Source organism: Gadus morhua, chromosome 19 (genome assembly GCF_902167405.1).
Source record: "Gadus morhua chromosome 19, gadMor3.0, whole genome shotgun sequence".
In the NCBI taxonomy this organism is placed as follows: domain Eukaryota; kingdom Metazoa; phylum Chordata; class Actinopteri; order Gadiformes; family Gadidae; genus Gadus; species Gadus morhua.
Window position 1 is genome coordinate 6,649,045 of NC_044066.1, and position 18,044 is coordinate 6,667,088.

The 18,044-nt window shown below is 44.6% G+C and overlaps 1 protein-coding gene across 1 annotated transcript in view; it reads right to left on the bottom strand.

Annotated features, from left to right (window-relative positions):
- Window positions 1–17,879, bottom strand: part of tsc1b (TSC complex subunit 1b) — a 28,319-nt gene extending 10,440 nt beyond the window's left edge. The window contains exons 1-12 of the mRNA XM_030341600.1: window positions 17,800–17,879; window positions 13,828–14,095; window positions 13,284–13,387; window positions 11,635–11,787; window positions 8,546–8,690; window positions 7,998–8,152; window positions 7,677–7,750; window positions 6,499–6,677; window positions 6,113–6,231; window positions 3,677–3,842; window positions 2,662–2,780; window positions 253–373 (exon numbers count right to left, since the gene is read on the bottom strand). Of these exons, the coding sequence (XP_030197460.1) occupies window positions 253–373; window positions 2,662–2,780; window positions 3,677–3,842; window positions 6,113–6,231; window positions 6,499–6,677; window positions 7,677–7,750; window positions 7,998–8,152; window positions 8,546–8,690; window positions 11,635–11,787; window positions 13,284–13,387; window positions 13,828–13,936 (1,444 nt within the window). The 5' untranslated portion in view covers window positions 13,937–14,095; window positions 17,800–17,879. The remainder of the gene's footprint in view (window positions 1–252; window positions 374–2,661; window positions 2,781–3,676; window positions 3,843–6,112; window positions 6,232–6,498; window positions 6,678–7,676; window positions 7,751–7,997; window positions 8,153–8,545; window positions 8,691–11,634; window positions 11,788–13,283; window positions 13,388–13,827; window positions 14,096–17,799) is intronic.
- Between the last annotated feature and the right edge of the window lie 165 nt (window positions 17,880–18,044).

Here is an 18,044-nt window from a genome sequence, read left to right on the forward strand (position 1 = left end):
ATCTCTCTAGGTCATTTAAACGGCGTCTGCCGAAATGGCCAATTAGGCCAGCCTGATTGGTCGTAAATGGCATTTCGTGGACGCTTCTGTCCATGAGTGCATGGATTTGTTATCGTGGCAGCGTGGATGCCAGGCTCTACCAGTTGAGCTCCACAGAACAACACATTAGAGAGTCTACTCTGTCAGAGAGACTCCTCCTTGAGGTCCTCAAGGGGACATTAGACCAAACCCAGTGAGGGGAAGATGGCCGACCTCTGTTGGTGAGCAGCTCCCCCCCCCCGGCTCCGCTCTTCTCCAGGTCCCTGGCGGGGTCCTTAACGTGCTCCTGCCGCACCAGGCCCTGCCTCCCTGCCTCTCCCGCGCCTCTCCGATCCTGCAGGGTCGAAGGTCACACCTCGTCTCATTAGTTATTGATTCAGGGTTTGGGGATTTTTTTTGATCATACACTTTGTATGACACCTTTAGAAAATGAAGTGAACGACAATTCGAACTGGGAATACTAACTTAAAGCATTGGATTGAGAGAGAGGGAGACACACTGAAAAGGACCGAGGTGGGAGGCAGTGTCAATAAATACCATTAGATATTCATCTGAGATATCAGAGGCACCAACATTTATAGAAAGAGAAACATTTACATCAGACCGGATAACAATTTTTTTTATAAATACATAAATAATTAAGAAAATGTACGATGGAGGGTATTGTCAAGACCATTATCGGATTTAGAATAATTATATTTAAGGTATAATAAACATAGAATAATTGCTTATACTACAAATCCGATCCTAAACTTGTTTAGATAAAACATAAATAATAAATACAAAACCCACACCATTTCACTTCGGACCACGAGTAAACATACAAAGATTAAATGAATGTACAAAGAAATGCATAAGAAGCTGATTGGAAACAAGCAGGCTGAAGACTAGCCCAGGTGGCTCCTGAATGCAGCTGAACTAGGCTTCACCACTACTTCTGTCCTCGGGTTAATGACTCTGCGCTCATCAGTGAATTATTCAACCGATGACACAGCACTTATTCAGCACCCAGCTCAGCTGATGTTGGTTTTCCTCCCATCTTGGTTCTATTCAACATCCCTCCCAGCACGGCTCTCAACGAAGCAGAACAGAAATGAGGTAATCGTAACCGGGTACAAGAACAACAACACATGGTGGAATGAGCAGATAGTATCTAACCTGCGGCCCCTCAAAGCACCGCACAACCAGAGCCTCACACTCACAGCCCGGCCAACATCCTGATCACGTGACCTCACATCCTGTTTGGCGACACAGTCCAGATCATGTGACGCCAACAAGGTGCGCTGTTCAGAACGGCGAGAACGTGAAACACTGCGAGTGCGTGCCCTTGTACTTGTTTAATACTCGGTATTGAGTCTGTTTCTGTGATAACTGCACTTATGTGTAGGCTGTGTTTACTCTCTACTTATGTTAACGTTACCTCTCGTCGGTTCGGGAGTCACCCTCACGGCCAGCAGCGGCCAGTATTGTAAGTCCTCAACCACGACGCAGTCCCAGATTACATGGTCATTTGTACTCACACAAACATTCACACATCTACAAGGGGACAGCCCTCTCGTCGGGAGCAGTTAAGGTGAGGTGTCTTGCGGCTTGGAGGAGCCAGGGATCGACCCAGAACCCCGCTCTACCTCCTGAGCCCCGTGCCGCCCGTGAGAAATCGCTGTGATGCAATTTCACTCAAAATTGACACAGCGGTTATGCGTGTCATGATTCTGAAAGGGTCTGAGCTGAAAAATAGTTCAGACAACCGCTCCACTGTGGTTCCCTCCGGTCTTAAGACAGATGTGCCACTGTGAAATTCCACTGGCAGTTGACTGAGGCCAAAACAACCGCGCCTTTGTTCAGGGCCAATATGAACTTTTTCCCCTTCTGTTGGGCTGCTTGCGTCTAAACAGTCAGACACAGAGTCTGATTCGTCACGCCACTGCTGAACGGTGCCATGATACAAAACTGTCATGATACATAACTGTCATGAGACATAACTGTCATTATACGTAACCGTCATGATATATAACCGTCATGATACATAAATGTCATGATATACAACTGTCGCGACATAGAACTATGTCACAATAGTCATGATATATAATGCTTTAATGAAAGTCATAATATAGAACGATAATGCTACTCTGACATAGTTTCTTGATACATACCTGTCAAAACACCCTACTGTCATGATATACATGATATATAGTTACGTGCCGTAACACACAACTACATCATGCTAGTCCTGATATGTACTATCAATGATATATAACTCATGATACATAGGTTGCATAATATGACAAAGTTGTATATCGTGACCGTCAACTTTATCAGGTTTCGTCATGATATACAATGACGTCATGACAGCAGTGACACAGCAACTTTGCATTAGGTAGTTCCCAGGGGAAATGATGTCATGACCGGACATGCAACCAAATTGTTATTAAACTACACCTTTGTGAAATATCACAATTCATATAATTGTATTAAAATATACCATCCGATCATGTGATGAATAAATGGAGCCAAGTCACGATGTCATATACGTTATCAACGCATAAACGTGACCTCAATAGGAGTGTGTGTGTGTGTGTGTACACAGACAACCCGTGAGGAGACAGGAGACAGGCGACCCACCTTCCGGGGGGGGCTGGACTGAGCCGAGCTGGTGGGGAGGGAGAGGGAGTAGTCGTCGGAGAGGGTGGGTGGGGGCGAGGAGGTGGCCGGGGTGCTGGAGGCGGGGGTTCCCTTCCCTCCTGACGAGGGAGAAACACCGTCATCATAATAGAGTCGACGGGATGCGTGTGAGGACGTGCATGTGATACGACACATCGTTTATATTGTCGACAAGAGAAGTACTGTAGAATGAAAACCTTGCATGTACTCAGTGATTCCCTCACACACTCACTCATCCACACGCACTGATGGTAATAAATGTTTGACCACATACTATATAGTTATTTTGGATTATACCACGGTCTGGGGGAATACTCGTTTCTGATGGCTGCAGGGTGTCCATTAATCCCTGATATATGGACACCTACAAAGTAGTTCCAGTCAAATAGTCTATTCACCCTTCTACATTAATGCGCCAGATATCTTGATATTGATTTGGGGACAATGTGATGGCTGGTTAGCTAGCTAGTCTTATCATGTTTACTGTTTGTCAGCCGTACGCAGTGTTATTGACTTTCAATCTTGCTAGCATAACGTTAGCTCTCTGGCTCATATCTGAGCGGACTAGACTATCTCCCGTAGTCAAGTCGTATCTAAGGTCCGTCCTATTTACTGGAGGAGTGAACAACGTTTCTGTTGCATAAGAACCTCATCGGAGGGTAATGTTTGTTCCAGGTATTGGTCAAACCTCAGGCGTTACCAGGGAAACTTAATGATGGCTTGTGAAAATCGTTACATTTTGATTGTAAAACGCATGAAAACATGTATGAATGGTCTTAATTTATATTCTCTGGCAAGTGGCCGTGGTATAAGCGGGATAATGCCCTTCAAGGTGTCCTTTATCAGGAATTAAAGGCCTCCGCATTGTCCATTAATTCCTGGTTATGGACACCTCGTCAGGCATTATCCCTTACTTATATAGTATGTAGTCAAGTGGGTTGGGAGTGTGCGTGTGCGTGTGTGTGTGCAGACTGACCTGATGTACAGTAGAAGCGGGTGGACAGGTGGGAGGCGCTGCTGGACAGCTCCAGGTTGGGCGACATGCCCCTGGAGGAGGGGGGCGTGGCCATGCCGCACAGGGAGGAGGGGCTCCACAGGGGGTCCTTCCCGCCACACGAGGGGTTCAGGTCCCCACTGGAGTCCTGGAGCGACGGGTCATGGGATTAGTGCTCACATAAAGGATCTGTGGTGCCGGTCAAGTTGGACCAAGCCAATATGTTACTGTACCGTTACACTGGATAGGACAGTCTCCCAGAACCAATCAGGGAAGGGAGAGAGATGCCCTGATTGGTCAGAAATAAGCAAGGGGGGGGTGTATAATAAAAATGTTCTCATACAGCGTCGGGGACATTTCACTAGGAACAGATCACCAGATGCTCACAGCCTTAGAGCTTATGGCTAGGTTATTTCTTACAAATCATACTTAAATAATAGCCTTTAGATCTGATCTACGGTACCACACACAAAAGAAGGATGGATTCAAGTGGCTAAAACGTAACTAGATTGATCAGTCCCTTTTATCCAAAGTGACCCACAAGCAGAGAAGTTTTTAAGTCTTAAGTTGCAAGGCCCAAGTCCAAGTCAATACTACACAACACCGCTGAGAAGGGGAATCCTAAACGCATATTAGTACAAGGTAAGCGCATAAGTGTTAAGTCATCGCAGTCTTAACACCTGAGTGCCTGCCTGCACATGTTAGCACCTCCACGTCAACACACTCACACTCAACACAGTCTTACACGGGGTCTGAATAAGCCTGTTAGGATCACAGTCTATGACTATGACTATGCTACGACTGATTCAATCCATCCTGTTATTCTTGTGTTCCTCCACAGGGACTTCTATTTTTACGGGGGTCAGAGAAGCAGAACAGACACCCAGACCCCCCCGGGGGTCAGGCCTTTTGGATAGCACGCCCAAAAATAGAGACAGGCACACAGCGTCGCCATGACAACAAAACCACCTGGACAGACTCCTGTGGAGTAGCAGAACCAGTCAAGATCCGAATGCGCGCGTGTGTGTCTGTGTCTGTGTCTGTGTGTGTGTGTGTGTGTGTTAGGGCTTTGACTTTTGCCCAAAAATCATATTCGAAGTTTCTTTGTGTATTAATATGAATATTAGAATATTTATTAATAATATTTTGCCCATTAAATGCCTTCAGTAAGAACTGGATTGGGCGTCGCGAGGTTTGTTTACCGCGTTGCTATGTTTACCGGTCTAAATCACTGTCTAATCAATACTTCATTCACTGCCGACTGCGTCGGGTTCTCCGACGTCTCTCCCTCTTGGCCTGCCCATAACAGGTTTGAATATTAAGGGCTGCCTAATATTCGTTTGAATTTTGATTTATTTTTTGATATTCTAATTATATTCGAATAACGAAGTTCGGAGTCAAAGCCCTAGTGTGTGTGTGTGTGTGTGTGCATGTGCGTGTGTGTGTGCGTTTGTTTTTTTGACTGAGTGTGTCTGTGTGAGTGTATTTAATCCCTACTGTATTATTTCAGTTGATGTACTCAAGATCGTCCTGTTAATGTCTTGGTGAACCTCATTAAGTGCATTCATTCCTGCACCGCTGTAGTCGAGAGGGGTGTTGAGTGATATAGAATCAGTGAACCAGATATGGCTCCAAGTCTCGGCATGTGGCGTGGTAAACTACGTGCCTATCCCTGGAGACTAGATAAACCTGTTAATAAAACTGATCTAGCATATCAAAGCAACCAATCAGGCGTGGATAACAAGTGTTGTTGAACTGGAGACCAGTATTTTGACTACAACACAGGTATGGTGACCGGACTGCAACACAGGTATTGGGGCTGGACTACAACACAGGTATGGTGACCGGACTACAACACAGGTATTGTGGCTGGACTACAACACAGGTATGGTGACCGGACTACAACACAGGTATGGTGACCGGACTACAACACAGGTATTGTGGCTGGACTACAACACAGGTATTGTGGCTGGACTACAACACAGGTATGGTGACCGAACTACAACACAGGTATGGTGACCGAACTACAACACAGGTATTGTGGCTGGACTACAACACAGGTATGGTGACCGGACTACAACACAGGTATGGTGACCGGACTACAACACAGGTATTGTGGCTGGACTACAACACAGGTATGGTGACCGAACTACAACACAGGTATGGTGACCGAACTACAACACAGGTATTGTGGCTGGACTACAACACAGGTATGGTGACCGGACTACAACACAGGTATGGTGACCGGACTACAACACAGGTATTGTGGCTGGACTACAACACAGGTATGGTGACCGGACTACAACAAAGGTATTGTGACCGGACTTGGACTGGACTACAACAAAGGTGTGGTTACTGGACTACAAGACAGGTATGGTGAATGGACTAGAACACAGGCCTGGCAGGTGGTCTTCTTACCTGGCGCCTGGCCGACTGCGGGCTACGCTGGGAGGACTGGGTCCCGGAAAAAGGGGGCAGGGACAGGGGCGGGGCCAGGGGCTGTCTTGGGGTGGAGAAAGGTGTAGAAGAAGAACTTCCTGCGGATGAGACAAGGATTTAAAAAGTTGAAATAGCTTTGTAGTGATTTGGCAGTACCAAGTATGCTGCTAAGTACCCGGTCACTGCTGTAACAAATAAACAGATTCCTATTTTTTTTTTATACTTTATATTTATTTAGTTTAGATCTCTTATTACATAAAAGATCAGTCCAGAGAGTTAGATAGTCCTTGTTATACCAAACATACAGGAGTTCATGTTCATCCTACACGCGTCAGTGAGTTGTCCCTGTAAGAGGCTCCACTGACCATAGCTACTGTGGAGGTCTGTGTGGGGGCTGGCGGTGCGGTCCAGGCAGCGGAGGTGGTGGTAGGGGTAGAAGTTCTCCGGGATGGTGGTGTAGCCCTCCTCGCACGACGCCTCCTTGGGGTCCAGGGACACTTTGGCACATTCAATCACGATGTCGTGGACCTCAAACTTTTTCCACCTGCAGCGAAAGGATTGGATTGGTTGATTGGCGTGGCCCCAATACACTTTGCTCATTTGTTTGTTCGACAGGACGGTGTGTACATACAAAGTACCAACATGTGTGTACACAGGGACCCGTGAGGATCGGGAATGGAAGATGAATAGGCAGAAGATCAATAAGAAGTGATGGATTGCCATAAAGGCATTATGAACATAGGGCTGGGCAATATCATACCGTGGACGATATGAAAGTGTCTACCGGGAGAGATTTGGCCATATCGTTTATATCGAGAGAGAAAAAAAAAAAAATTAAAAATAAAAAAATAAAAAAAATTATTGCACTGCACTGACTGAAGCAAGGCAGGTGTGAGACTCACCTGTTAACTTGAAAAAAATTCAAGTTAACATGTGAAAATTTGTATTGAAGAAACAGTTCTATTTTTACCACCAGCTATTTGCACAGCACATAACTTTATTTTATAAGTGTATAATTAGTATTTAAAATATTTGTGTGATGCTGTGATTTTTATTTTATATTACACTGCACTGACTGACAGCCAGGCAGGTGTGAAGCACACCTTTAAAAAAAAATGTTATTTGTATTGAAAAAACAGTTCAATGTTTACAAGATGTTTGCACTATGACACTGCAGTTAATGACAGATTGTTCGCTACTTACTCCTTTCTAAGCATTGAAATTCAAGTTCAAAATAAAAGAAAAAACTGATCAAATGTGAACTATGGTTATTTTAAGCCATTTATTATTTTAATTTACTTCAAAAATACCATATCGTGATATATATCCATATCGTGATATAAAATTACTCATATCGTGATATAAGATTTTGTCCATATCGCCCAGCCCTATATGTACATATATTTAAATAACCAACCTAATTAGGCTAAGGCAAGCGTGGTAATATAGAGAGAGCATCGATCAATACATAGGGTTGAGTGTTGGTCAATAAGGAGGCCGTCAAGGCAGTGAATATTGAGCAGTGTGTGGCGTCCAGACCGACCTGGTGGGGTCCAGCTCGTGGTCCTTGGTCCCCGTCACTAGCTCGGGGTGGATGCGGACGTGCTCCAGCATCGGCTGGGTTTATAGACGGGCGACAAGGTGATGCTTCAGAAACACTGCCTCAAACAAACTCAGTTCTAGTTCAGTGGTCCACATAGAGGGTAGACTATACACATTCAAAATATGGAACATAAAATACACAGGTAGATACAATTATATACAAATATACAGTAGCAGAAGTCACAGCCATATGCACAGGTTAAGACATTATAAATGAGTAAATGAAATAGCATCAAACGCAACAACGCAAGAGAAAGGTTACCTTGACGACCTCTTCGAAGGTCTCCATGTTCTCCTTCATGCTGTAGTGGGCTCTCAGGTAGGAGACAAAGTTGCAGGGGTACATGCCGTACAGCCGGTGGAACAGGGAGTAGACGCCGGCGTGCAGGTGGATCATGTACACCTCCGACACGTGGCCTGACGGAGGGACACAGAGGAACAAGACACCAAGGGCTCAGGACACGTTCATATCTGCACCACTGGCTGATGGATCTACAACGGTTCAGCTGCTTGGAATTGGACGTGATTAAGAATTGGAATTTTGAATTGGTATCAGAGACATGATTAAGAATTGGAATTTAGAACTGGAATCAGAGACATGATTAAGAGTTGGAATTTAGAGCTGGAATCAGAGACATGTTGGAGAATTGGAACCAGCAAAAAGTTAAGGAACTGGAATTAGCAACACGTGATTGGCTACGTATTGCCGAATTGGAATCAGCCACCTCATATTAGCACCAGACATTGAATCAACGATGAAGTGTGAGAACCAGAAGGAGGATTGTGAACATGTTTCAGAAAATAGCTTACCAGGGTTCTTCTGGTTCCAGGAGGCCAGGCGTCTGAAGATGTCAAAGAAGTCCCCCAGGTGTTGCTTCCCAGCCTGAGGGATCATGGGTAATAGGGTGATCAGCACCAGCACGCCGGTGATCAGCACCACCACGTCGGAGTCCGTCTGGAAGGAGAAGAGCGGAGGGAGGGAGGTCAATGAGCGGGGGACCGGGGAAGTACCGGAGAAATGACACCACAAACCAGAGCGATCTCATTAGATATTGAGAGTAGGGCCTGTTCCACAGCCTTGTCTAGTCGGTCTGATTACCTTACAATTATATTTTGAATTGCATAGCAGCAATACCAATGCCAACTGCTATTTTGACTTTAAACTAGAGCTGTCAAGCGATTAAAATATTTAATCGTGATTAATCGCATTAATGTCATAGTTAACTCTAATTAATCGCGATTAATCGCAAATTATTTTTCTATGCTAAATATCCCTTGATTTTTTTGTCCCATAATTCTTCTCATTTTAATTCTCTTATCAACATGGTGAAGTGCATCGGCTTGCCTTGTGCAAATGATTTTTTATTGATAACAACATTGGCATATACACTGATCAATACAGGACGATACAAAAAAAGAGCCTATAGTGCAATTAAACGACTGCTTTGAACAAATGTCATTTGAACATAGCAGTCAGGCTACTGCTTCTTTGTTTTGAGCCCAAGGAAAAAAAAAAAAAAAAAGTTTTTTTTTTTTTTAAAGGGACTCTCACCTTTGTTGCATTTGAGAATTACAGCACATTCAAATCATCCCGCCTTCCTCCAATGCCCCACCCCCTAAGCGTTATTTTTTAGAGTACAAAACTAAGCGTTATTTTTTAGAGTACTGTAACGACCTCGCCGGTGACATAATGATGTCGAGTCATTAGTAGTTGAAGGTAGTTTTAATTAACCAAAACCAGGTCACTGAAACCCGTAACATTGTAACCAACGGCAGAAAACCGACACAAAACAAACCCCGGTTACCCCGGCAACCCCCAACACGGTCTCACTCGCGTGCAGGCCCCCACCCTCCTGTTCTTCCAAGGCCCTCCCCCAGCTGACCTAATGATTCGCCCCCACGCTGATTGACAAGAAGAACATTACAATACATGCACATAGAACAACTGGCATAGCGGACAACGAAATATAATGTAACACATAACACACAAACTATTTAACTGTCCCAGGGTCGCTACAGTACAAAAGTTCTAGACTCCCATGGGTTATGTTTAGACTCCCATCGGTTATGTTTAGACTCCCAGGGGTCATAATATCTACCAGGGGTCTAGTAAACAAGAAATTTAGCAGGTGGCTCACTGTAATTTTATGGGCTTCGTGTGATACCGTTTTGAGGCCCCATGTTGAAGGACAGTGGTCCCACTGAGTATAAGAAAGGTGTATGAGCATTACAAACAGAGTAGCGGGACAACGTAGCGTCTGAGGCCGAAATGGGTCCCCTAATCGGGCTGAATGGTGCGGTTGGGTGCCAACGGTCTGGAGGTCTTCCTGTAGCTCCAGAGTAGCGGGACAACGTCGCGTCTGAGTCCGAAATGGGTCCCGTAATCGGACTGAGTGGTGCGGTTGGGTGCCAACCGTCTGGAGGTCTTCCTGTAGCTCCAGAGTAGCGGGACAACGTCGCGTCTGAGTCCGAAATGGGTCCCGTAATCGGGCTGAGTGGTGCGGTTTGGTGCCAACGGTCTGGAGGTCTTCCTGTAGCTCCAGAGTAGCGGGACAACGTCGCGTCTGAGTCCGAAATGGGTCCCGTAATCGGACTGAGTGGTGCGGTTGGGTGCCAACGGTCTGGAGGTCTTCCCGGAGCTCCAGAGTAGCGGGACAACTTCGCGTCTGAGTCCGAAACGGGTCCCCTAATCGGACTAAGTGGTGCGGTTGGTTGCCAACGGTCTGGAGGTCCTGAGAATCATCCAGGGGAGCGGGACCACTTGGCTTCTGAGGCCGAATCGGGTCCCCTTGTCGGACTGAATGGTGCAGTTGGTGGCCAACAGTCTGGAGGTCTTCCTGAGGCTCGAGAGGAGGGTAACTCTGTGAGTCTGAGTCCGAGATGAGTCCCCTAATCGGACTGAATGGTGCAGTTTCAGTACGCCGTGGACCACTTTGGTCTGCCATCGTCAGTCGCTACGGTCGCTACTCGCTACTGTCTGCCGTGGAATCAAAACAAACCCTCTAGTTGAGGACGCGCCTTGATGACGCGGGCCCGAATGCGCCACAAGAAGCAGACGGAAAACCTTATATATCCATGCAGCAAACAGACAGGTCTGTCGGCCAATAAGGTCATTCGGTCCGAAGAATTTTATTGGTTGAAGTTTTCACTAAATATTATGAGAGTAAAATAATTGTTTGTTTTTACTCCTGGTGGGTCTGTCTTGCATATTAGAGTGTTATTACCTTATTAATACCAATTTAACCTTATCCAAAAAAAGTGTAAAAATGCAACAAAGGTAAGAGTCCCTTTAATATAAAATAATTGCGTTAAACGCGCGATAAAAAATGTAACGCCGTTAAATTTGGTTTGCGTTAACGCCGTTAATAACGCGTTTAACTGACAGCTCTACTTTAAACAATTGAGAATTTGAATAAAGGCGATTCATCTAATTCAAACCAACATCGCGATGTAAAAGAACGCGATTTGCAAATAGCCAAGGCTGCGATAAAAAAAACTAAGATTCATATTTATTATCTTTTACAATTCAATAGTTGAACAAGATGTTATAATATCAATTCATGCATCAATTCATCACAACACATAAGCCTGGCCTAAGAAAAGAGCAGTTTATATGGTGACTGCTTCCAATGTTGTGTTGGTCATACTAAAGAATGATTTACTGCTTGTTTAGTGAATAATAAAGAACCAAATGAGCTTTAAAATGAAACATTACATACTAAATCACAATTGCAATATTGGTCGAAACAATCGCAATTACGTAGATTATTTCCCCAAATCGTTCAGCCCCAACCCTAATCTGATATTGGTACGGTTTAGAAATACATTTTAAGCAAGGCGATGTAAGGAGGCTTGTTAGAAACATCAACCAATAGGGTTTAAGCGAGGGGGGATCTTACCTTGAGGCATTTGATTAGCGACACTAGCAGGGGGTAGCGGCTGATCTTGTGGATCCAGGAGGGCTGCTTACGAACTACATGTCCCAGCAGCGTTAGGGTGGGCAGCCGGCACGCCTGTCTGGTCATGCACTCGTGCATCTTGTCCAGGAGGTGCTGAGAGAAGGAGACAGGGTCATCCAATCAGCAACTTCTTCACACACAAGAACAAAAAATTACACTAGAAGATATTTGTAAGACACTACTCATAATCATTCTATTGTTATTGCTCCTAGTTTGGACAGATGCCTGAATGTTTGCCACTGTTCTCTCTCAATAAATCCAAATCTAGTCTAGATCATTTCATACTTATTTGCAAATGTCATTTTTATTTGATTGAATCATTGTTATTTGATTTATTTACCCTACTTTATTTCCTTTTATGAACTTATGATATTGAACAACTTTTGTCTGCATCTTTTAAACCAGGCGCAAACCAGGCACAATGTTCACATATTCCACTGGTGGCGCTGTTGCTACCGATTCCATACGTTAGTGACACAGCCATTAAACACACCTATGTTTTAGTGCTGTAAGGCAATTAGTCTAATTCTAAGTACTGCTACAAATTAAGCGTGTGCGTGTTTGCCAAATAAGTATAGGGGGTACGGGGTAACGTAATGCGGCTTGAATGCTGGGTCAATCCCTGACAGTAACAATAATAGTCTGAAAACTGTAAGTAAAAAAAAAAAAGGATAAAAATCCCAGAAACCACTTTGGTTTCTGGGAGTTGGTCCTTGACATTTGGATGATTCAGCGTTAGGAAACGAAGCCAGGATGTTTCTTGTCAACTTTGGGAAGCCCTTTGAGACTGTAACCATGAAAAAAGTCTACACAAATAAACTGTGCTGGAACCAGTCAAGCCCAGGAGGATTGACCTTTCAAATCCACGGCCCGCTCTGCCCAGTGCGATTAATGTCACTGAAGTTATGTTCAGGAAGGTTGATTGTGTTACACACTAGACTGAATCACTATTGTTGCACAATGTTGCAACCATGCACAGTATGCGCCTTATTCACCTCGCGGCCATCTTGGTGCTAAAAGCTAGCTTGGTGGGGGAAATGAATGCAGTATTCGACCATCGGTTCCCTCACACAGCTAGATTTTAGAACTTATAAGGAACCAAGATGGGCGATGAGTGAATAGCACCAGTGGCTACTCTCCAAGGAGGACCCACATACAACAGTAGCATTTCTAAGCAATGTGGACACGAGGTAGGGTTGAAGAGTTCAGTCGTTTCCTTTCATCCTGTGAAGACGGTGGTGAACCTCAGAGGTATTAGTAGCTCACGACTACCAATTATTACGCGCAGTAAAATAAGCAACATATTATCCTTACCCTGTCGAAAAAGGTTGTGATAAAAATAAAACTGATAAATAACATTTCTTTGTGTAAATCTTTCATCAACACACTATCTCAGAAAGGAAAATATCTAGGAATGATCAAATAAAAAATACTGTTAATTTAGGTATGCATGCATATATCTTTTAATAATGGCCATCTCACAGCCTACTTCATCCACTGCAGAATTGAAAACCCCTGTTCCAGAGTGTTCCAGAGTGTTCCAGAGTTTTCCAGAGTGTTCCAGAGGGTCTAGGGTGAGGCGAGCGCACCTTGTCATGGGGCTCCCTCACAGACGACAGGATGTGCATGGCCTGGGCAGAGTTGGTCTCCAGGAAGTAGTCCACCAGTCCGTTCAGCAGCATGGACCCTCGCTCTGAAAGACACGCACCACATGGCCAAGATGGAGGCTTAGGGCAGCATCGTCTAGTCGCTAAGGTGATCAACCCTCTGGTCGGAAAGCTCTGGGTTTGATCCCCAGTGTCCACCTGTCAAACCCCTGGACCACGATTTCCCATACCTGTTCATTAATGAATGACTGACGGGTGTAAAAAAAATGCCACTTTGGATCAAAGCATCTGCTTGATGACTAAATAGTTGGCTTGTTCGTATGAACAGAGCCGAGCGCTATCCACCCTCGCATTTTTTACACACATTACAGTACATTACACATTTAGTAGATGCTTTATCCAAAGTGACTTAGAGCGAAGGATCAACCTGCTCCGTGGACTCTACCAAAAGGAACGTAGAGGGAGCACACACACCAACATCCTGAAGAGGCCAACAGAGGGCGTTGGGCCGAGGGGCATGTCTTACCCGCGTTGAGGTGGTCGTTGATAAGGCCTCTGGTCTCCTCCAGCAAGCGGAGGTCCGAGGTGTCCAAGAGGGGGAGAAGGTCCAACACGTTGGGCTGCTCCCGAGCCATGCTGGCAGTGGTGGAGGTGGAGGTGGTGGAGGAGGTGGATGCGGAGGCTGGTCTCTCTCTCGGGGAAGGGGGGGGGGGGGGGGGGGGGGGAGGTGTCCTTGCCTGCCTACCGGCCCGGGCTGGAGGGCTCCGTGGGGCCGATACACTCTCCAGGCTCCTCTGAAGGAAAGAGTTCCCAGCAGAGTCAGAGCTGTGATTTAGGATTAGCAGGTCATGTGACGATAGCCAATGTGTGGTCGTTTCAGAGCGGGTGTTTTAAACGTCCGTTTGTCTACGTGTGCGAGATGTCCCAAGAACCGTAATCCTGCCTTTTTTTCAATGTACGATAGTGTTTTGATGTAGAATCAAAAGGTTAAAAAAGAAAATGTATCAGTTACTTTTTGTGTACTTATGTCATGTGTATAGTATAAGTGTCTTATTATTGACTAGAGAATAAGCAACCAGGGTAAAATCCAAACACAAAGCAACCAGAGCATTGAAGGAGCAATGTCTATTTGGAGTGACAGCTACCACAGACAACAGGTCCAAGCCAAACTTTGGTCTCGGCAAGGCCGACACAACCACCATAGGAATGTGTCTGTGCCTGCTCCCCAGTTTGTCTCTCGCTGGGACAAAGTGCTCAGGTCAGAGGCACCACAAAAACAGGAGCCGCCCTGGTTGTTGACCTGAAGGAACTGTTCCTGGCAGCTCTCCGGACGCCCAGGATCACACAAAGAACCTTTATGCTCCCCGGCCACTTCCATGTAAACACTGGAAATCCCATTTGGCTGCAGACACATGGACACACGGACACACAGCCGTCCTCTGAGGTCAACACTCACTCTCCTTACTGAATTGACAGCCACATATTGGTCTTAGATATGGCTGTTGTGTCGGGACTTGTTACGTTGACCACCACATACACATTCAATGCCCTTGTCTTGGACATGCCCTCCCATATATGGTCCTTGTTTACATCTATGGTTCCTGTGCACCTCAATGGGTGACTTTAAAGTTTGACAATAAAATACTTGGATTTGCTTCAAGGGCTACTGTCCCTTGAAACATGCTAAAAGCTCTATCCTTTACACCCAAGAGCACTTGAAGGTTTATTGGTAGGCAAAAGGTGTTGTTAGAAAGTAAAAAAAAAAACAGCAAAGTGTTTTCCTATGAATAGACTTGAGTATAGCAACCCAACACAGATAGAAGCCCTAATTGTTCTCCCCCTCAGAAATGTGCTTGTTTATGAAACTTACAAGTGGATTTGGCAGGGCGCTCCCAAAGGATTGTTCCTCCCTAAAACCAACAGACTGGTGTATAGTACGTGGTTTCGTTTCAGGAATTGCACCAACAATCCCCAAAACAACAAAGACAATTTTATTTTATTGTCCATCACCCAGGATGCATTGCACCTAAAGCTGCATTTGACCGGGTGGTTCATAAATAGAAGATAACATAACATGAATACTTTCCCCCTTTTGTAGTAAGTACAGGGACATCTAAATGGGCAGAGTTGTAGCTTTAGTGTATATTGAATAGTGGAAAACTGTTGATAGCAGAGACTATGGCAGGTGATGTTCATAACTGCAGCACTGTGGGACAATTTGGACAACAACATGATTGTTTGTTCTGGTAAGAGCCGGCTTTAGCTCACTGGTCTGTGGCCACATCAGCTGCCTTGTTCAGTGGTGCTGCTGTTGTTGTCGTCGTCGTCTCTGTGGTATTTCAGAGCACAGTACCCTATTTCAAATGAAGGTATGTGGCTCCTTCCATTAGGAGAGTACTGACTCTGTACTTGTAGTCAGTTCTTCTAATGCATATTGGTCATCATTTACAACGGCCATTTTGTGGGTTGACTTGACTACCTCTACTGTAAAAGACACCAGTGGTTCTCTCTGAGCTGTGCGAGAACGAGCCTAGTGATCCAAACAAGAATAGCTTTGACCGGGGAAAACTGGTCATTTGCAAACCGGAACATGAAAAGGCATTTGTTTTTGTGATCAGGTGATCCTGTGGGATTTTAATGCATCTGATAGTTCATACATTTACTTATTGTTGTCAGGATAATATGGGATGGATTGAATTTAAGAGCCTCCACAAAGAGCAGCAGCAGTCAACAAGGTTTCTGGGATTGGCAGCTTCAAAAAAAAAGAAAGAAAGAAAGAAAGAAAGAAAGATGTTTATATTGATAGATAAAGTGATGTATTAGATAGATAAAGTGATAGAGTGATGGATAGATGTATTGATAGAATCCTGTGATAAAAAATCAAGCCGCTGTATTTAGGTACACGTAACCAATTCAGTTTTTATTCATCCCGACATTTAAGGTATCCAAAGTATTTGGCCAAAAATTGAAAAATGTATGGCAATTGAGATGCACTTTACTTCTTTATAATGCATACAATCTAAAACACAAAGTTCATGAAAAACATTGTGACTTCAAAGTTGTACAGACATTGCAACTTAAAAGGTCCTGTGGTAACTATGACGCCTGTAATAAGGGAGATGTTGGTTACTCACTCCTATTTTGCTTGTTTCACAACTCCCCAATGTTTGATTAACTGATCTGTCATGCTGATACTTGTGATGTCATCAAGTTGAACTGTTTTGCATGTGGCCATTCAGATTAGGTCAAGAATGTGACACACACACACACACACACACACACACACACACACACACACACACACACACACACACACACACACACACACACACACACACACACACACACACACACACACACACACACACACTTTCCCTTTCCATCATTCATACTTAACCAAAATAAGTTCTAGAGACAGTCGGGAGTGGTTACAGATAAAGATAAAAAATATCATCCTAGGTAGATTACGAAAATATAATGGTTACCAAAAGTATAGGCCTACATGTGCATGTTATCATTAACAGGGAATAATCAGACTGCATAGGCTGTAGTAGTTGCTTCCATTGTAAGCTTTGGTTGCCAGTGCTCTCGTGCAAAATCCTATCGAGTCTGGATAAAATATCTTATTTGTCAAGTTGTTCCTACCTTCTGTCAGAGAAAAAACAAAGGTCTGATTGTGTCCGTTAAGCAAATGAACACACAATGACCGTCGAGCTATTATTTTGGAAGTACGAGGCCTATTTAGAGGGGGCATACAACATTAGCACTGTCCATAAATGCAATGTGTTAAAGCATGAGGATATTACAAACACAATGCTACGTATGAATGATGAAGCAGTATTCATAGTTTGTATCATCTCTGATGTGACGCCGATTACAGGTTTAAACGTCCAGAGATGTGAGTGTCTACGCCTCTAACTTGGCTGGTCATCGGGCTGTGTTGCCGAAAGCCCGACGACAATTGCATCAGGAGGCAACTGATGCAAAAATCAGTAAAAAAAATGCCAAATATATATTCTATCATCAACCATTTACAAGTTGGCAAGAATTGCGCAGCCCGAGGAGTCGCACTTTGTAGTCAGCAGAGCAGCAGCTCGGAGTAGTGGCACTCACTCACTGCTTGTTGGTTGTCGTAAACAAGTCAGCCGAACAATGGGCAGGGTTCGTCTTACTTTATCCGATTATCCTCTCCAGGCATGACACCGAAACCCCCACATTGTTTCAGCACTAAGCGACACAGGGTCGAAATAGAGAATGCGCATCATATAAAATATCAGCGTTTCATTTAAGATGATATCAGCTGTATTCCTGAGTACAAGTGACTCTCATCGCCAAGCGCTACCATTAGCTGGAAATAAACGGGAGGAAAAAAAATACAATTGACAGTCTTCATTGCTCGCCGGAGACCCATAGGGCCCAACTTACATTCAAACAAACAGCATCGACTCTTGGAAGTATGTAAGGAAAACGGTAGACATAAAAAACGGGAGGTGTTTACCTGTTAGAGAAGCTCCACTCCACAGGGCGCCGCCATCTTGACCACCTCACAGCCCAACCCACCGCTGTCCGCCTCCGCTCTCTGACAGCACGCAAACTAATCCCACAATAATCCCACTCGTACACATTTCACCATTAATAATGAACAAAACATCCCAAAAACAGACGTTTATTAAGTCTGATCATAAATCACTGCATGTTGTCTTTGATTAAAGGACGGTAATTCTAACAGATAGGTCCCCATCT